The sequence below is a fragment of the Propithecus coquereli genome, unplaced genomic scaffold (genome assembly GCF_000956105.1).
Source record: "Propithecus coquereli isolate 6110/MARCELLA unplaced genomic scaffold, Pcoq_1.0 Scaffold33, whole genome shotgun sequence".
NCBI lineage: Eukaryota > Metazoa > Chordata > Mammalia > Primates > Indriidae > Propithecus > Propithecus coquereli.
The window spans coordinates 7,916,729-7,938,291 of NW_012148952.1; the positions used below are offsets into that span (position 1 = coordinate 7,916,729).

The 21,563-nt window shown below is 39.1% G+C and overlaps 1 protein-coding gene across 1 annotated transcript in view; it reads left to right on the top strand.

Annotated features, from left to right (window-relative positions):
* The window catches only part of NCKAP5 (NCK-associated protein 5), an 839,167-nt gene that overhangs the window by 504,307 nt on the left and 313,297 nt on the right, over positions 1-21,563 (top strand). The window contains exon 5 of the mRNA XM_012650513.1: positions 14,158-14,245. Coding sequence (XP_012505967.1) covers positions 14,158-14,245 — 88 coding nt within the window. The remainder of the gene's footprint in view (positions 1-14,157; positions 14,246-21,563) is intronic.

Here is a 21,563-nt window from a genome sequence, read left to right on the forward strand (position 1 = left end):
AGGATAATGTACAAGAGTATGCTGTTAAAAATATAGATTCCTGGACTCTGCTCCCAGAGAATCTGATTTCACTGGATTTCAGGTGGATCTGGGTATCTGGACTTTTAACAAGTGTTCCCAGGGAAAGCATTTTTCAGTGGACTAAGGAGAGAGAGAGAGAGACTCCTGTGGTCCACAGTTATCAGGAAAACAGGAGATGAGACTTAGGTTGGAGCCAAAAGGATGCACATTTGGATAGGCAAAGAGGGAGGGGAAGGAGTCTCATTTTTCTCATGGTGGTTGGCAGAAAAATCCCTATCCAAATACCACATAATTACGATGATTGGCAGACAACATTTTTGTGATGTCCCAGTGTAAAGCATATTACTCTGATGGTTCCTTTTTTGTTTTTAATATAACATAAAGGTAAGTTTTTAAATTGACTTTTTCCCCCCAGCTTTTACTTTTACCTGTTAAATTGTGAAAAATTTTCATACTTCAGAGTTTCTAAGGATCAAGCGTGCCAGTTATTGCCATACCTTGAGTTGTGATATTTTAAACGATGAATATTGGGTGAAGAGTAGTAAAACATTAGAAGTATCCTTCTACCAACACCACATGGAAACCACTTTTTCCATTTTCCTTGCCAATAAAGCTTGGAAACTTGGAAGGTTATAAAGTTTTTTGCAAGTGCAGGCTGCTTTTCCATGTTTATAGATATTTACTATAAAATAGACTGCATCAAAAACACGTCTATCAACTGTCATACTGAAGGCTTGATGGTGTGTTCTTCAAAGCAGTGCAGACTTTGAAGGTGTTTGTTTGAAGATTCCCTGACCAGAGGAAACATATGTGTGGACAATTTGGAGAGCTCCGGAAAACTAATTGTGTAGGCTGGCAATCAATTTGGCATGAGTGAAAGAAGAGTGACAGTCAATATCTAGCTGGGAGGTGAGAGAAGAGCCTCAATTGTGACAGCTCAGTTGCCCAACAGAAGGGAAAAAGCAACACCCTGGCAAAAAGCCAACAAGAGCAGCACTTACTTGAATTCTGGCCCTCAGTAACCTGGAGATAACTGTAAGTCAGTGGGTCTGGACTGCTGGTCCGCGTGTGTCTTCAATCCTGATGGTGCAGATACACAAGACATCATATTAGCACCACTATTTGGCTCCTTTCTCCTTGCTGGGTACTCAGAAGACTAAATTTACCAGCTACCCTAGCACTTCCTTGGGCCATCTGACTAGTTCTGGCCAAGGACCCTTAAACTGAAGTGACAGTTCTGGAAGGAGGCAGTAAAAATCCCCACAACGTTCTCCAGTTTCTCTTTTCCCAGCTGCTGTGAAGGCCTCATGTTGAAAGGGTGGGGCGGGCCAAATACTTGAGTTACTCCATTGACAAGATGATCATAATCTTTATCACCCATACCAGGACAATTTTTGGAGTGAAAGGGACTGTGTTAATAATTATGCCAGGACAGTAGACACGACCTGAATGGTCCTGGGAAACCAGGACACAGAACCACCTTACCCGTGGAAGACAAGTGACCGCTGAATTGCCCAGACCTGCAGTTGCCCAGACTTTGTGTCAATAAGAAATTCAGTTATTTTTTTAAGTCACTGAGATGTCGGGGTTGTTTGTTGCTCCAGCATGGACTACCCTCTCCTAACTAATGTAATAGCTTATTCTTCAAACCAATTGCCGTCTGAAACTTGGAGAAAGGGACTTCGCCCCTTGCACTTTCTCAAAAAAAGGCAAAGAAGGTCTGTGCCTTCCTAAAATGTTCACTTGATTGGATCATTCTCCCAAGGAGCCTGTTTCCTGCCCTTCTCACACCACCACCAAAAGATTGATAATTCAAATGACCATGACTTCTGAAAGAACTATCTTTAAAGCCATTCTACAAACAAGTATCAACCTACATAGCATTTTTTTCATTTTATCTCGTTGTATCCTCATAACATCTCTTTGAAGTAAGTAGGACTAGCATGGTACATCCATTTTATAGATAAGGAAACTGAAGCTCAGAAATGTAAGTGATTTCTACTGAGTTACATAGTGGTAAGAATATCTCCACTGAGACTTACTTATGCCACTTTAGGGAGCACAGGGGACTGAGAGTACACTGACTCAGAGAAAATGAGAATCAAATTCAAAATGAGTTTGCCAGTGAGAATCAAGTCCAGTCATGTCATTCAATTCTTAATTTTCTCTAGGTCAAAATCTCAAACAGGTCTTGAAGCATAACAACAGAATGTGGTCTGTTTGGTGTACCCTAGGGGATTGTAGCCATCTGATGAGGAGCCAGTTACGACTGTGAAGAAGTATATAACTTATGCGAAACATAAGGCAAACCTCATTTTGAGTACCTAACATTAGATTCAAACTTTGAGAGGCCTAGCTCTCTGGGAGGCTGAGGCGGGCGGATTGCTTGAGCTCAGGAGTTCGAGACCAGCCTGAGCAAGAGCAAGACCCCGTCTCTACTAAAATTTAGAAAGAAATTAATTGGACAACTAAAAATATATAGAAAAAAATTAGCCGGGCATGGTCGCGCATGCCTGTAGTCCCAGCTACTTGGGAGGCTGAGGCAGGAGGATCGCTTGAGCCCAGGAGTTTGAGGTTGCTGTGAGCTAGGATGATGCCATGGCACTCTAGCCCGGACAACACAGTGAGACTCTGTCTCAAAAAAAAAAAAAAAAAAAAAACTTTGAGAAGCATGGTGCATGTTAAGAGAAGAAATCTTGGCTGGGTGCAGTGACTCATGCCTGAAATCCCGGCACTTTGGGAGAATGAGGTGGGTGGGTCCCTTGAGGACAGCAGTTTGGGGCTGCAGTAAGCTACAATTGTACCACTGTACTGCAGCCTGGGTAAAAGAGTGAGACCTTGTCTCAAAAAAAAAAAAAAAAAGATGAAAATAGCAGCATTTGAAAGTCAAACTGAGAAATTCGTTGCAGAATTAGAGTTGCCTATCTATGTGAGCGGATGCTTCCTAATTGGTAGCCCAGGAATAAATGTTCCTTTCAAAAAAAAAAAAAAAAGAAGAAGAAGAAATCTTGATTGTTCAGTCACATTTTATTTTTACTTCACCAAGGTAAAATTATAAAATCTCATTTTCTTTTATTTCAGCATATTATGGGGGTACAGATGTTTAGGTTACGTGTGTTGCCCTTGGTCCCCCCCGCCAAGTCCGAGTTTCAAATATGTCCATCCTTCGGGTAGTGCGCATTTTTATAAAATGAGGAAAATGAGGCTCCAAGTTGTTATTATAATACATTAGTCTTCTAGAACAGAACTTCCTCTAATTAAAATTTAAGATGTATCCTCATGATACGTTTAAATATTTTTATTATCCCTATCAACAGTGGCCAATAAAAATAAATATGGAGGACCAGTAATAAATTGAGCCATTGGTTATCTTCAGACTTCCCTCAGTATTTCAATACTGAGCTATAAAGATCTATCCCCAAAATAATACATTTATACTAAAAATAGTTGTCTTGGCAATTCAAAGTCCTTTTTGAGCAGTATCAGACTCAGAGAATGTTTGTGCTTCAGACTACTCAAGAAAATAAAATATAAAACAGAACTAAAGCTGGGTTCATTTGTGGAATTTCATTATTTTGAAGAATTCTGTGAGGACACATTACAAAGGCAGGCTTAGAAGTTGAGTAGATGAGCTCATGAGACTGGACATGGGAAATTATATTAACTATTAACTCTTTTATATTAATAAAATTAATGATCAGAGTAATTATAATTATTACATTAATTAAAAACATGGCTCCATTTAGGGAAAATAACCCATTTTGTAGATCTGTTGTGCCAACCCTGCCTTCAAATTATTAACCAGGGCAGTGGAATGCTGGTGAGGTGTACTTCCCCGTTGTGGCATTTACTTACACGTGGCACGTTCTTTCTCTCTGTCTGGATGATGCAAACTCTACAAACACATGAATCCATAAAGGCAATTTTATATTCTACCACTGTTGAGCAAAAACATTTGAGATTTGCTTGTTAACATTCAGGGGATTCCCTTCTACTCCATGTGCAAAATGGGACTTCTCTGAATGCATCTCTCTGCTTCCCTGCCCTCTCCCAATCGGCCTCTCTCCATGCAGTGAGCTTCCCATGCAGGATAAGCACAGGCTGCCTAGTAGAAAATTTATGTCGCTTTCTGTTCACATACAGATGGCCCTGGAGTGAATATGATGCAGTAATTCAAATTGGACTAGCACCTTTCGATCTGTTTATGAATGGTGTTGCATCCCCATGAGTGAATTAGAGCACCATGGTTTCTAGGCAGTGGTATTATTCTTGCAAAATTTGTGCTGAATTAAAAATATATATCATCTAAGAAAGAAATAAGCAACTCCAGCCTTCCAACATTTATCCAGAGTGAGTTTCAGTTTCAGTGCAGTTTTCAGTTATGTTCACTATAGATTTACTGTTCCTAGCTATTGCAGTGGGTATAAGCAGAGATTGGGTTAACACCATCCAAGTCACAGCCAACCTGGGGATTGTTTCTGCTTACGTGCTTAGACGTTCTAGCTTCTAAGGGAGAAACTCTCATTTTCTAAGGAAACAAGTCGGTGCAGTTATGCGGAACCCAGTTCAAAACCAGCAGTTTCCACATGAACAGTTTGCTCTTGGAACTGAAAATTAGCTTTTATTTTTGCTCCCAGACTTGTGGAAAGCTTTACACTGCAATTAAAATGGGAAGGTGGGATGGGTTGTTGAGGAGGGCAGTGGAAGTAGAATGAGAAAAAAGAAACTTAAAAGCAAATTATATGGGGAGCAATGCAAAATATGTTCTTTATTAAGGTCATTCTCTTATCTTCTCTCCCATAGGCAGGAGAGCAGTGGGCTGTCTTGCCAGAGATCAGCCTGTCAAGAGTCTGACAGTGGTAAAGGGCCCCCTGGTTAGAGACTGAGTCTAGAACCCTGGCCTCATTAGGGTGCTGTTTTAAGCTCCAAAGCTAATTAGCTCAGTTGAAGCATATGGGCATTCAATGTGACGAAAAGAACAGAGGGCGATATTTTGTTTGTTTTACTACTGACCACAAGTCCTACATCTCAGCTCCAAGTGTGACAGCTGAAGACTTAGCCCCTCCAGTCTTACTGGCACTTCTCACTTGCCACTACTGCTCTCTGACAAGTCACATCTATATATAGGTCTGTGGGAAGTGAAAATGTATGGAGCCAGAGAATGCATGAGTGAGGAAAAAAACTATAAGATTCATTCATTCACTCAAAAAATAATGGAATACCTACCCAGTAACAGTAGCTGTGCTTAGTTGCTCTAGTATTCGGAATGACAAAACAGAAAATCATGTAGATTTTAAATATACATACTATTCTGTTACAACCACTATATAGCAGACACTAATTTAATCCTATGGGCCCACAGGTTGGATACTACTATCTCCACTTTTGTTTTTATGGATTTACATGTGTACTGACTCATTTGTTCATTAAAAATGCATAAATTGAGGTTCTATGAGAATAAGAAATTCTTTCAAGCTCATACTCCCAGTAATGGTGGAACTAGTGTTGGAACCAGTGTGTGACTCCAAACTTGTAAGCTTTTCCTGTGCCACATCAGCATTCAAGCAAACATTTAAACCCCTCTGGTGTTTACTTCACTGGGTATCAACATTTTCTGCAATATTGTTATCATGTGCTGAAATCTGGATCAATGGGTGCTTGTTACTTGCAAATAAATACTGTACAGTCAGCCTTCCGTATCTGTGAGTTCTACATATGTGGGTTCAACCAACTGTGGATTGAAAGTATTTGGAAAAAAAAATACACAAAATTCTAAAAGGCAAAACTTGAATTTGCTATTCGTCGAGTACTACATTGAATCCATGCAGATGAAGGGATATGTTGGCTGTTTGTTAGGTAATCTAGAGATGATTTAAAGTATACAGGAGGATGCACATAGGTTATACACAAATACAGTATTATGCCTTTATATGTAAGAGACTTGAGCATTCTCAAATTTTAGTATCTCAGGAGGGGTCCTAGAACCAATCCCCATGGGTACAAAGGGGCAATTATACTTGCATCAGTCAATCTTTTCTACCAATTAGATTAAAATTCTTCCAGATCTAGGTGTATACACAGTGATATAGTAGTCCCTCCTTTATCCACAGGGGCTGTTTCAGCACCCCCAGTAGATGTCTAAATCCTTGGATAGTACCAAGCACTATATTTACTATGTTTTTCCTATACATATATACCTATGATAAAGTTTAATTTATAAATTAGGCACAGTAAGAGATTAACAACAATAACTAATAATAAAATAGAACAATCATAACAATATACTGTGATAAGATTTATGTGCATATGATCTGTCCCTCTCTCTCAAAATATCTATATTGTATTCTACTCACCTATTTTCGGACCAGGGTTGACTTTGGGTAACTAAAACCGTGGAAAGTGAAAACTCAGGTAAGGGGGAACTACCATAGATTATAACAACTGTTATCTTTTATATAGCTTTTATTATAACCTGGAGCCCAAATAAATACCTGTTGAAGCATTTAATACCAGCGATCAATGGAAACCTATGTCTTGCCCATCAGGCACTCTCAATTCAACTCAAATGCCACAGAAAACACATAGCCAAGCCTTGGCCTATTCTTTCCCTTTGTGCTTTCTTAGCACCCTGAGCTCTCTTGTGTTGTAGCGTGATAGCAGCTTATTAGCGATCTCTGAGTTTCTTGAGGTCAGTGACTCTGCTTTGTCTGTCTCTAGTAACTCAGAGTGAATGGAGGAAGAAATATATAACTTCTGCAAAACAGGATTAAGCAATAAGACAAGGCCTCGTGAGTACGCTGTTGTCTCCAGTAAGGATTCCCTAGATTCCTTCATTTCTCCCACCTTTAACATCTGAAAGGGCAAGTCTAGGTGGGACCCAGGTTATAGAGCTTTCCTAATGTGTAGAGAAAATACTTCAATTTACCATCATCTATAGGCTTAGTCAAGAGATTGAAGTTGGAAACAAGCCAGACATGGTATCTGAGAGGTCTTAAGAAAGAACCCGTTTTCCTGGAGATAGCTGGAAGAGGGACAGATAAGGAGAGAGAAATAGAAGAGTGGAACCAGTACCTTAGGTGGTAAATTACAGGGAGGACAGAGGTGTACTTACATCACTACTTCCCAGTTAGGATTCTGGAAAAGGACCATGACTCTGTCTTCACACGAACTGAAGTATGGAACATCCACTTGGTGGTCAGTGTGCTCATGGAAAGGAGGCCCTGAGTTCTGTCTTTCTGGGTGCCCTCAGATTCAGTGTGGTTTAGAGGTGAAATGGAGAGCCAGTGAGCTACTTTTGAGTCTGAGGTGTCAGGGCTGCAGCAGCGCCTAAAGATGGACTGCCAGGTTCGCAGGCTGAGTAGAGGCTACAATTTAACCCATTTAGGGCACTATGCCAGAAGCTGACACGAAGGTCATTCAGAGTGCCATGCCACCAGGCTCTGACCAAGCAGGATGAAAAGACTGGGAGCTGTCCCAGCCTCAGAACATTCAGATGCAGGGCTAGCCACAAACCTATGAACCAAGAGCTTTTCTCCAGATATTAACATAAGATGACACCACACCCAAGTCCCCTACTCTACAAAGACCATGATCCACCCAACCAGACGTGCATATACCTAGGAGCTATCTATGGGAAGGTAGCAGCATGCTCTTCTTCTACTAAGAGGTTAAACATTTCTGTTGAAGAGACTAATGGTCTACCTAAATGAACTTTGTCAATAATTCATTATAAGAAATCGTAAATATACAGAAGAATTGAAAGAATTTTGTAATGAACACCACACACACACTAACTAGATTCTACAACTCATATTTTAATACATTGTACTTGCTTCACCACGTATCTAGTCATTTATCCATCCCTTTCTCTACCCATCAATCTTTCTTACTTTTGATACATTTCCAAATAAGTTGCATGCACTTCCCCTGAATACTTGAGCATGTATATAGTTAACTAGAGTTCCATGTTTGTTTGCAGTTATTTTTATTTCTTTTAAGATAAAATTTACATACAATGAAATACATCCATCTTAAATGTAACATTGGATGAATTCTATCCAATGCATACACCTGTGTAGTCCAAACCCCTATGGAGATACAGAACATCACCATCATTCCTCATCCCAAGAAGTTCCTTTATGTCCCTTACCAGGCAATCTCTACCCCCACAAGGTAATCGCTATTGTTAAATTTTACACTATAGATTAATTTTACCATTCTAGAATTTCGTATAAGTGAAATCATACAGTATTTAGTCTTTTGTATGTGACTTCTTTCACTCAGCATAGATTTTGAGTCTTCCATGTTGTTTCAAGTATCAGTTATTCCTTTTGGTTGCTGTTTAGTATTCCAGCGTAGGAAATACATGCCACAGTTGTATGAGGGCTGTCCAGAAAGTATCCAGCCATTGTTAATATAATGAGAACATATTACATGGCTGGATACTTGCCGGACAGCCCTTGTATGTTGATGGACACTTGTTTCTGAATGGATTTAAAAAATTTTATTTAAAAATCCTTCATATTAGACTAGAGTTAGTATTTAAACCAGGATTTGGGTTCAAAGTCAATGCTAATCATATTGTGGGGACTCGTGAAAAAGACTAGTTTGATTATATACAAATAAATGAATTTTATTTTGTCTGAACATCCAAGTTGGAGCAGCAGGCTTAAATTTTCTTAAAATACCATACAGACATCTAGTGAGAGAGAACTGGTATTTTATTGTGATTATTTCTTTTTTCCCAGCAAATTCAGTAAGTGCATTCATCGTCATATGGCCATTGACCTTAGAGGAGGAGAGAACACTTCACATGGGGCCAGGTGTCATGTACCATGGGTCGTGTCAGGATTTCCTGGGGAGGAGGCTTGGGGAAAGAAGAGGTGCTGCAGCAACTCCAGCCCTTCTGACGCCTTTCTAATTTAACCTCAGCTCCTTTCTTCCTATCATTAAATGAAGTTCAATCGTGGTAGGACCCTTGCTTAAATCGACACACTTTCTCAGAGTGAGAAGATTGGAAGTCAAATGCAGTGAAACACAAGAAAAAGCAATTTGCAAGTCCCAGCAGCAGCTCTTGACAAACTTCACGGTACAGGGGAGATAAAAGGGAATGTGATGGGCGTTTCTGGCAGCCTCTCACCCGACGAGAAGGATGGGAAGGGATACTGAATGATTTCAATGTTAATTTCATTATTAATTTGTATTGGACTCATCAGCAAGTACACATGTCAAAATATTTCTTAAAGGCAGAATATAACTGAGTCTAGTTTGCGGTTGAATGAGCCCATCAGTCGTGAGTGTGGTTTGGGGAGAGTGGCTTATTGAGGGGTTTCCAGTGTTCTGCCCTATCTCTGTCAAAAAGGAAGTTATTCTCCACTAAATAGCTGACTATAGGAGTCAAAAAAGAACAGTTCAGTCTAATAATCTGATCAGTTCCTAGATTGTTACTAATCAAAGTAGAGGGCTAGATTTCAGAGGCAAGGAGGGGATGAGGAAAAGCCCACACCTGTTTACATATTAGAACAAACAGTTCCTAATGTACCTTGAAGTCACATTTTCTAACACTGCTTTCATTATTGAATAATTTAAGTTCTTTGGGGTCCAAATCATATTCTCTGATTGTAAAGAAAGCCTTTGATATTATCCGGCCCTGAATGATTAGGTGTTACCTTGTCACGAAAGGGTTTAGGAAACCACTAGCTTTTAACATATTCTTCCAGAAGGGTCTTTTTTTGCTGTCTAGACAGACCCTCTCTTTGAGACATTGGATGCAGATCCAATGATAGGTACCTCCGGTGATCTGCACCTTAAAAGATGTCTATGACAAAGGTAAACTCCAGAGAACGGAGAAAATCTATTTACAATAGCTCACTAATCTGCTTTTGTGTGGATTTGAATTGTTACTTTTTAATGAATTATTATTTAATATCCTATTTCCCTAATTTTACATTAGTGCCCTTCTTAAGCAAAAACTATAGATTTTTTGCTTCCCCCAGAGAACATGTTATAATAGGAATTTATTGATTAAATAATATGTACCTTAAAAAATGGAATCTATTTTGATTAAATAAAATACCTTCATTTATACCTATGTTACCTAAAACATACTGTTTGCATATGTATTTGGTTTATTTCTTCTGGCTTGCTGAGGAGTGAACTTTTCAAAAGTAGTTTACTTAGTATACATTAAAATTGATTACATCTCACTAAGTATAATTTTTACATCTAACTATAATTTTGTTCTGTATGTCTTTAGTTATGATAGATACTTGACTAGTATTTAGGGAAGGAAAGGTTTTAGTCTCAGGTAGGGGAGTAGGGTGAAAAACTAGAAGATATTGATTAAGGCCAGTGTTTCAGGGTAAATTGTACCAATCGGCCATTTAACAACCAACAAAAACCAAAACTCTGCCTAATTGGGAAGAGAAATTGGCTTATTTTTAGTCATATTTGGGAGACAGATGGTAGAACTGTACTGTGAACTTACTGGTCATGCAAACCTTCTTACATTAGCTATTAAAATAATAAAATGAAGCAAAATGTCATTGGGCATCAAACAACAATGAGCACTGCTTCAGTCTTTGATTTGGGGAAAATTAGGTAGAGAGGTTTGCTAAATAAGAATTTTGAAAAGAAGATGTCATCAAAGAATAAATAATGGTATATTCTCATCAGGTTTAAAACATTTTCTCTGTGACCAGATTCATAAAGGTTGTGAAATGATATGGCAACTTGATTTTTTACCAAGGATTGGGATTGGTTCCTGAAACTGGTTCCAAGCTTTAGTTGGAAATGTAATCGATTTTAATTAATCATAAAGTAGTGCCAGAAAAGTGTTCACAGTATCACCGAGGGTTCTGAACTGCTTGAGATTGTTTTAACAATTTCTTGTCCACCTCCACTTCTTATTTTTTTAAGTATAAAGCCAAGAAGGATGGGGGAAAGTTGAACACATGTTTTCTTTTTTGATCCAGCAACTTAATTGTACAGAAGAGATAATTCAATAAGATATGCACTGAGACAGAATTGTATTTTAATGTAATAAAAGAAAAAGACATGATTTCATTTTAACTGAGTTCTATTCGTAACTGTTGGTCCATATTTAAGCCAGATGTTTATAAATGAGTGAAGTAAACATCTAGCTTCCGTGCTAAGGTAGGAAGAAAGTAGACTAATATTTAGAAAACCAGAAGACTAGTCCCTTGATCTGCCACGAATAAGCTATGAGATCTTGGGCAATCTTAGGACCACTATCATTACTTTCTCTGTTTATGTTACATTTGGCAAATGTGGAAAATCCTTTTCGATTCAAGAGATTATTTATATAAAATGAAATTTCATATTAGAAATTGGCCCTGATCACTTATTATTTTAGAATTTGTGACTTCTTCATACCTCCCCCATCCCCCAGCTCCCACATAAGCTTCGATTTTCTCTTCTACTAGATCTTAAGCTCTCCCTGGGTCAGAAACAATACTGTTGCCTTCCTGGGCTCAGCATATGGAAGTTATTACATTTACCAAGAGAACACCTAATTAGAGGTTAAGACTCTTATTTATTTAAAACCATTTTCCTGAATGTCAATAGTGTCGAGTGGAAAGATGCTGCAGTATTTAGAGTCAGTAAAAATGGTTTAATTTGAACTCCCTATCCAACTATGATCCTTAAGTAAGGCGCCTAACCTGTCTGTGCCTCAGCTTCCTCATCTCCTAAATAGGTATAATGGCATTTTAAAAGTGCATTATATGATTAATAGATGAGAGGGTTCTTGGGCAAGTTAAAAGTACTATTCAGTTGAGTTATTATTAATAACAAAAGATTTGTGAAAATATAGGGAACAGCTTCTGCTCTCCCCACTGGGTATGTGAAAAGGTGGCTTGCATAAATGTGTGTTCACAAATCATTCCTTGAGCCCTCATAACCAATATCCACTGTTTTCTTGAAAGCCTAAATGGGTCCTGGTGCCATCCTTTGTGAAGGCAGAATTTCCCCAATTACTAATCCAGGTTTGGACTGTCCCAGTTCATCTGCAGTTTTCTCACTCTGCCTCTGAGTAGCTACATGCCATATTAGAAATGTTGGCATTTTGAATTATACTACTCTGAATCCTCATGGGTGGGCCCTAAGGACAAGGTCATTCAAACACAGTCTGAATACACATGGCGAATGCCTGGCACAGAGTAAGTACTTCATACTTCTAAAAGTGATTTAATAGCGTCTACTGAGTGCCTGCTTTATCCATAATCGAGGGAACTGCATAGGAAATACATGGCATGGTCCTATGCCAAATGACATTTACTCCAGAAGACAAGACTTCCACATACAAAATATTTGAGTGCTGTAGGAAAGGGTTTTTAAGTGATAGAATGAATGCTTGAAAGTATAGGGCTCTACAAATTCAAAGAAGTGGGAAATCAATGAGGAAGTATCTACAGAAGCAAAAGTTGAGGCAGAGTTGGAAGACGGATGGAATATGAAAAGGTGAAAGGCAGCTGGCATTCCAAGAAGCAGCAACAGCAGGAGCAAATGTCTGGAAATGGAAATGAGCGTGTCCTTTACTCTTTGCTTCTAGGCAGTGGGGAGCGACTGGAGGTGACTATTTAAAATAAAACAGAATTAAAACATGTAATATATTTTATGATATAATTTATAGAAATACAAACGTGTACAAAGATGTATGTGTAGAGATGTTGATTGTCTGAAATAGCAAAAATTTTGAAGTAATTTAAATTCCGTCATTAGAGGAGTGCTTAAATAACTTATGGTGCATTCACACCGTGACATGCTTGGAAGCACAATCATGTGTCACATAAAGGACATTTCAGTCAATGGTGGACTGAATGCAAGACTGTGGTCCCATAAAATTATTAATATAATGGAGCTAAAAAATTTCTGTTGCCCGGTGACGTCTTGATTGTCCTGACCCTGTGCAGGCCTAAGCTAATGTGTGTACTTGTGTCTTAGTTTTCAACAAAAAAAGTTTTAAAAAATAAAACAATTAAAAAATACAAAAAAAAAGCTTGTAGATTAAGGTTGTAAAGAAAATCTTTCTGTACATGTGTACAGAGAATTTATGTTTTAAGCTAAGAGTTATTGTAAAAGCGTCAAAAAGTTTTAAACGAATGTGTATATACGTATAAGTTATATATATATAAAGTTATAAAAGATATATATATGTAAAAGGTTACATAGTAAAAATGCTGTTGTAAGCTAAGGTTAATTTATTATTGAAGAAAGTTTTTTATAAATTTAGTGTAGCCTAAGAGTACAGTGTTTATAAAGTCTATAGTAGCGTACTAAGCCTTCACATTCACTCACTACTCACTCACTGATTGACCTAGAGCAACTTCCAGTCTTGTGAGCTCCATTCATGGTAAATGTCCTATAGAGGTGTACCATTTTTTATCCCACATACAGTATTCTTACCAAACCTTTTCTATGTTTAGATACACCAATACTTACCACTGTGTTACAGTTGCCCATAGTATTCAGTACAGTAACATGCTATCCAGCCTTGGAGCCCAGGAGCAGCAGGCCATACCATGTAGCCTAGATGTGTAGTAGGCGATAGCATCCAGGTTTGTTAAGTGTACTCTATGATGTTCACACAGCGACAAGATCACCTAACCATGCATTTCTCAGAACCTGTCCCAATCATTAAGTGACTTGTGACTGTAGTTGAAAAGAGTGAAGTAAATCTTTATGTGCTGACATGGAAAGACATGACAGTATATTAATGGAGAGAATGCATTCATGTAATATTTGTTAACTTTGAAAATTGATTTTAAAAAATCAAAGTGGTGTTTCAGGAAGATTAATGTGGTGACATTGTATCAAGTTAAAAGGGAGCAATTGGAAGTGAACAGGGCTATTGGGAAGCGTGTGCATGAGTACGGATGTCCAAGGCCAAGGAGAGAGACCTGGATGATAGAGAGAGAATGCAGAGACATCCTGAAGAATGATTTTAAAGGACTTCATGGCAGATTCTTAATAGGGGATGAAGGAGAGAGAAGAGAAAAGAGATTTCCAGGTCTAAGCTTGGGAAATACACACTGAGGAATGATTTCTACTAACTGGAACAGACCCACGTTAATCAGAAGCCTTCTTTAAGAAATTCTTCCTATTTTTGTCTCTCAGGATGGAAGAAACAGTACGAAATCTATTGCAGAGTCAAGGACCTCCAGAGCAGAAAAAAGAAGACACTGTTAATATAATGGTCTATCAGGTACACCATGTTTCTTACTCTCGTCTGAGTACCGGTTGGCTTGTGTTTCTAGTGTATCTCTAATTTTGTCCTGTCTGACCCAGAGATAAAAGGTATGGTCCAGACCTCAGTGCTGGGAGCCAACTAGTCACCTCTAGTTTGAGATGATACACATGTTTATTTAACTCATTCATTTCTTGAATTCCTACCATGAAACAGCAGATTTTTGACTGTAGGAAGATGCAAAAAAATAAGTTTATAGTGAAACAGAAAGATGTATAAAAGCATCACAGTGCTCTGTGGTCAGCACTGCAAGAGAGGTGTCTGCAGCATTCCTTGGGAAGCCAGGGGAGGGAGGGACTCATCCTGTCTGAAGAGCTGAGGAGGACTCGCCAATGGTGTGATGAGGTGGTCTGAGGAGTAGAGAGCAGGCGAAGGCCAGGGGAAGCGGAGCCTAGATAAGGGTGCAGTGGTGTGGATCTTCAGAGCAGTGGAGAATAAGCACCTCCAGGTAACCACATCATGACCTGGTGATAAACAGTTTAACAGCGAGACTGAGAGTGCACGGAGGAGCTGGGTGAGGTCTGGGCTTGTGTGCTGTGCTCGAAGGTCTGGCCTTGCACCTCCGCCAATGAATGGGGAGTCTAAAGCGGTCCAAAGAGAGTTAGTGGTCAGTGAAGTAACAAGTTGTCATCTTCTCCTGACATCTCCCTTATGCCACAGTCCTTTAACACTAGCAGAGCGGCCAGGCTGGGAAGCGGGACATCTAATGTGAGTGTGATTTAAGTTGGCTGCACAGAGATAAGAAGGCTCTGGTATGGTAGGAAAAGGAAAATACAACAGAAATAGCACAGACCCTCTATATAGATAAATTTAGGACTTTTATTAAAATCACTTCAAGTCCCAAATAGAGACCCAATATCCACTAGATAACTATGCATGAAAAGCTAAAAAAGGCAAGGGAATGGGTGGAAATTTGCGGTAATCACTAGGCAGCCCTAGGCTTTTGCTGACTAATCAGATCTTCCTGAGTCGTTCCTGGATGTTATACCTGCATTAGTACAAAGTTGAGGTGTAAGTAGGAAATGGGACTCAATTCTGCATTAAGTGGTTCTGTGCAGCATAAAAGAGGCATTTGAATCTCTAAAGTACATCATTTGTTGCCCCTCGCAGGTAACACCTGGCTTCCTTAGAACTAAATAATTCAACATCACTCCTGGGCTTTCTCCAGTTTTCTCATTGTGGGTCTCTTTCATCCAGATTGTAGTTTTCTCTTGATCATTCTCTTTAAATTTCTTCACCAGTTGTTAGCCAAATCTGTGGTTAATCACCATCAGAATTCATTTGTGAGATTGGAAGCTACTTAGAAAAACAGACACACTTTTAAAAATGTATTTTATAACTGTTTCCTCTCCCTAGCCCAGTCCATTAGTTTTGGGAATTTAGCTCTCTTCCCTCTAGGAAGAAGACAGTTATTAACTTGAATTAATGCTATGTAGAAGGAATATTTCAGTCATTGCTCTAATTGGCTTCAGACTCCTTATCTATAAAGTGGGAGAGGGACATGGGTTACATGACTTGTAGAGGTCATTTTACATTAGACAAACATTTATTGAACTTCACATATGTATTTGGTACAGCATTGTGCTCTGGGCATTCAAGAAACGAGAACAGAGACAAGGGCAAGTGTTTGCTGGGTCCCAGGGAGATCCCCTTCATCTCACAAATTCTATCATTCTAAGTATGGCTAATAGTAGCGAAATAGTTTATGCAAGATATGAATGGTAATACTGCTGGAGCACATACTTAACACCTCCCCGAGGCCAAGTTCTGTGTTTCAGGTAAAAGCTGGAAAATTTATTGCTTCATAATATAGGGTGTCATTAGCACACCTGATTCAGATTCTCCAACTTGCAAAGTTTCTCTGAAAGGAGACAGAGGGCTGTGTAAACCTTAGGCCCCTGGGAAAGCTGTAGTTTGTTTCATTTTCCATTGTGGTGGAAGTGTTTGTTCTGAGTCTTTTATCATTGAGCTAATATAATAATACGAGAATAATAGCTTTCTGTGTTCCAGGCCCCTGCTAATTGCTTTGCATGCATTAAATGTAGTCATATTTTGTTCAAGGGGTGTGTTCTTGAAGACCTCTCATAATTTGTTGCTTGTGTAATTTATAACTTGCATAATTCAACATGGATTCTCTCAAAGGACCGTGGGTCTTTCTGTTCAGCAGCTGAGACAGTCACACTAAGTGGTAATCAGTGGTTTAAAGTTTACCAGCTTTGCCATTGTGTGGTTCTTGACTGTTTTTTAATTGGAGAATTTGCATGATTTCAAGTTTTGTGCATGAAGTGATATTCATAACATTTTTATGTGATCATGATTTCAAATTTGCCTAGTTCAGAGCCCTATCAAATGCGACTAGACTGTAGCTCATTCAGTCCCCGTAACAATTTAGTGCAAGAGGTACTCTGACTATGCCCAGCTTACAACTGCGGACACAAAGCACAGAGAGGTGAGCACTTGCCTGAAGATGCACAGCCAGGAAGTAGCCTGGAAGGGCCTTGAACCCTGGTCATTCTGATTCCACAGCCTCAGCTCTTAGGCTGAAGATTCTGGGGAGATTAAGTGACAACGCGCAAGTTGCCCAGCTGGTTATTGTCTAAGTTGGGACCCGAACCTGGGTCTTTCCACATTGCATCTAGAGCTCCCTCCTTTTATCTATTCATTCCTTTTGCTCATTCATTCATTCATTCAAATGTCAGTTACTTGTTTACTTTCTTATCTAAGTGTATTAGTTTCTTGTTGCTATTGTAACAAACTCAGTGGCTTAAAACAACACAAATTTATTTTCTTATCATTCTGAAGGTCAAAAGGCTAAGGTCACAGTGTTGGCAAGGCTACAGTCTTTCTGGAGGCTTCAGAGAACTGTTTCTTTGCCTTGTCCACAATCTAGCATTCCTTGCTTGTGGTGCATTCCTCTGTCTTAAAAGTGTATCACTCCAACCTCTGGTTCTGTCGTCACGTCTCATTTCTCTCTAGCTTCCCTCTTTGAAAGACCTTGTGATTATATTGGGCCCAACTGGATAATCAACGATAATTTCCTCATCTTGAGATCCTTAACATGATCAAATCTGCAGAGTCCCTTTTGCCATATACGGTCACATATTCTCAGATTTCAGGGATTGAGATGTGGACATCTTTTGGGGGTGGGCATTATTCTATCACACTACTAACTAACACTAATTAACCTAGCAGGCCTGGTGGTACCAGATACCAGTCTAAGTGCTAGAGATGCAACTATGCCTGGCACAGCCCTTTCCCAGAATGCTTAGTTTATAGGATTCTAGGGGTTAGAGAGGGAAGACAGATGATCAGATATAGTCAACAGTGTGATAGAAACCAAAATGGAAACTTCCACGCATTCTGGGGACACAAAGGAATGCATCGTGAGGCCTGCTACACTGTTCTCCCTGAAGACCCTACCTCCCGACCTGGACTTATTTTTAATAATCTCTTCCCCTTTTCTGTTCATCTTTTGTCTCTTGAAATGGACATGAGAGTCATGAGCTTCCAGTGAGTCCCATGGCCTGCCTTTCTCAGAACATCTTATGTTCTCAGTGTTTTAGGACCATGTGTGACCATCAGGGCACATATGTTGGTGCTTTATGGTTTACAAAGCACTTATGTAAAATGGATCTCATTTGTTTATTCCAGCTGTCTCTAAAATAGATACTACCATGCTCTTTTTAGGATGAGGCCCATAAGGGTCTGTTTGAACTCCAGCAAATGTTAAGTGGTAGGACTAGAAGTAAACCCCAGATTTCCCTATATGAGATACACAGAATTAAACTGAGAAGTTATCTGTGGAATATTTTGGATGGCAGGGTGGAAAGTGGGCACAGTCTAAAATCCCAGATCACAAAGTCACTGTCTCTAAATACCAAAACAAAAAAAACACAAAACTACATGAAAGTAAACAGAGATAAATTAATAAGTTGTAAATCGTTTGGTTCTCATTTCCCCTGTGGAAGAGACAAGCATATGGCATATCATAGAAATATTGTCATTATGTGCAGAGAAGGTGACATATGCCCCCAAGACAGACTCATTTCATTAGGGAAAAATAAAAGACCTGAAAAGGAGGAGCCCAAGTAAGTAAAAACATCTCCCAGTGTCCCTCCTGCTTTGTTTCTTTTTCCAGTTCATTCTCTCTGGGTATTTTGTGGGTTTTCATGAGTCATGTTATGTGTTCTTGTCGCTCAACCCACCATTTGATTTAGTTAAGTAAATTAGGAAACTTACGTTAGTAAAAAAAATTCATGATTAGACATGAAAGGAGACAATTAGGCATAAATTTAATGGAACAACCGGTTAGAGAGGGGCATCATTCCTTCAGCTTCATCTGTCAAAATATTTAAACACAGGCAGCCTGAGTAAGCTGTGAATAATCAGAGCGCTGAGGAGAGATCAGCGGATACATCCTCTTGTGTCCATGGCTACCTTCCATGCTCCTTAGTTGTAGCTGACACCCTTCTTCTTGTCCCTGCTTTCCCATACAGAACATGAATTGAATCCCATTAGCTAATGCATTTAGGAAAAAGGTGTATGGGCAAGTGGAAATAGCAACCGGGGAAAAAAGACTCACCTGTGGGGCAGCTTTAGCTGCTATCAAGACTTTTTTTTTTTTCCAGCATATTGTGGGGGTACAGATGTTTAGGTTACGTATGTTGCCCTTGCTCCCCCCTCCCCGCCCTAAGTCCGAGTTTCAAATATGTCCATCCTTCGGGTGGTGCGCATTGCACTCTTTGTGTATGCAAATACCCGTCCCCTTATCCCCCCTCCCCCCTGCCCCCTGCCCAACATCCAATAGATGTTATTCTTATATGTGCACTTATGTGTGTACCTTTTGACCTTAGACAGTCACTTAAACTCTCTGGGTTCTTTGTTTTTCAGATTTTTAAAAGAGGATTTGGACTCAATTCAGGATCACAAATGTAAATGCTTTCAGTCACCAAATAATGTAAATAGTTAAAGTGGGCCAGGTATGAGAAAAATCAAGTTCCCTCTGGGGGTTTACATTCTATTTTTCCGCTTTTCATAAGGAAATAAATACAGGGAAGGTTTTTCATTTGGTTTATATTAACAGGCAAAAACCATGCTTTTGAAAGCCATACTGTAGCAACACATACCTGGTTAAATGCCAGAGCGACAGTAGGGAGTGGTGGGGACTGTGGCAAACTGGAGAGCCCCAGAAATACACACCAGTGCGGAAAGATGGCCACGTGTTTCAAAAGAAGATGAAAGTTCAGGTTTTGTAGGAAATTCCTTAGTCTGTAAATGATGACTTTTTTTTTTTTTTTATATGTGGAATAACTGAAATGTGTGCTAAACCGAGGACAACCCTTAGAATAGAAAGATTATTTCTAGGGTTTTTTTTCTTGCTCTTAGAACTCTGAGATTTGGGCAGTTCTGTTTGCACTCCTGTAAGGCCTGGGCTACAGGAAATGCAGCATAGAGCACATCTACCTATCTGACCCCCTACTACCCAACACTTACTGAGCATCTGCTGAGTATCAGTCACTCTTCTAATCATTTTACAAGTAAGAGCTCATTAAATTTTCACAAGAACCCTTTGAAAGAGTTACTGTTATTTTCCTCATTTTACAGAAGAGGAGGCTGAGACACAGAGAGGTTAAATAGCTGGCCCAAAGTTACACATTACCAGTGTCAGGTCACTGGAGGTCCTTTGTGCCAGTTTAATGGGCTGAGTAAGCCACCATGAAAATGGAATGCAGAAACTTTGTCAAAGATTTAGTGAGTCATTGTCCCAGCAGAGAGCACAGAAAGGTAGATAAAAGTGATCAGCAAAATTACAATGTGTCCAAGTTTGGTTTGCTCTCTCTCTATTCCACCACCTTCTTGGAGAGCCCTGGGCTATTTGTTGTGTTTTCTGAGCCTTTCTCTGTTATTTCCAAAGATGGTCTGTGCTTAGTCATTTATCCCTTAGTCTGCATCTAAAGCAATATAGTGTGTTACCAAGTTACTTCTATTTGAAGGGATCTAATTGAACATCAAAATTATGTTTTCACTAAATATTTCTTTAAAAGTATTAACAGGTGTAATTAAGCATGGGAAAGGGACCCTTTCTAGTTATCTCTACATCTTCAATCATCAAATATAGATCCAGGTCCTTTTATGGTACAGGCTAAACACATGACATGGTCTGAGACCCCCCCCTCACTGAGGCCCAAGACCTGCCTCACAGAGGTGTTAATTATTTCACAGATTATAATTCTTATCAGAGGTGGCAGGAAATTTTTTTACTTTAAACTTCACCTCCTTTCCTTATAATGATTTAAGTATTCTTTAAGCAAATCCAAAAATTTATGTACACCAGAGAGAAAAGTTAGGCTTGAAAAATTATATTAAACAATCAATTACAAAAGATACTTTTTAAAAGAATACTCCTTTAATAGCAATATCCCTAGTATAAAATGTGAATTTTCCAAGTTTCTAACATGATAACATTTTCTTTTTTCATGAACATATGTAGATAGAAGGCAAAATTGAAGTGTTTGTGGTTTTCAAGAGCTGGAAAGTTCTGACTCTTGTTTCCAATTCATCCTAGCCATGGCTAAGTATCAGAGTCACCTGAGGGACTTACCACAGAATCTCTCCAGGTACCTCCGTAAATCTGCCGAGTTAAAATGATGAAGGTTCGAACTGTTTGGTCTTGTTCCCAAGTTTGATGGATCGTTTTGATTCCTCGGGTCCATAGATCTTGGCTGGGAACCAGGGAGGTACATCAACACCCATTCATTCCACCATAACCTTTTCCCTCATTTTCCAAAGAGAAAATGGAGGTGAAGTGAAATTCAGAGCCCAGTGCTCACTCCAGTGCGTGTTATATTCAACTATACTGATTCTTACACACACAATACTTGTTTCAGTAAGTACCCTGGCAGTTAATTAGCCAAGAAAACTCTTTAGAGAGCTTGATAAATAAATTCATAGAAGTTATTTAGAAAGTGTTTCCATTTCTTTTCTTTTCCTTTTTTTTTAACCTAAACAAAATGTGGCAAAAAAAAAATGCAAACACCAGTATGTTGATAAACAATGAGTACACTGAGTGGAGGAGTGTACACCGGTAAGGAGGAAAAGAAAGCTAAAATTCTGTTTGTTGATAGAGTGGCTAAGTCTTTGCACAGTTATTTATAAAATTTTAATACTCAGTAGGGATATGAAATATTTTTATTAAGTGCTTTTATTTATGTCTATGGCCTGTAATCTCAGGAAGTCTCAAGTGCTTTTGATTCTGCTTTAAGAAATTGGTCTTTTC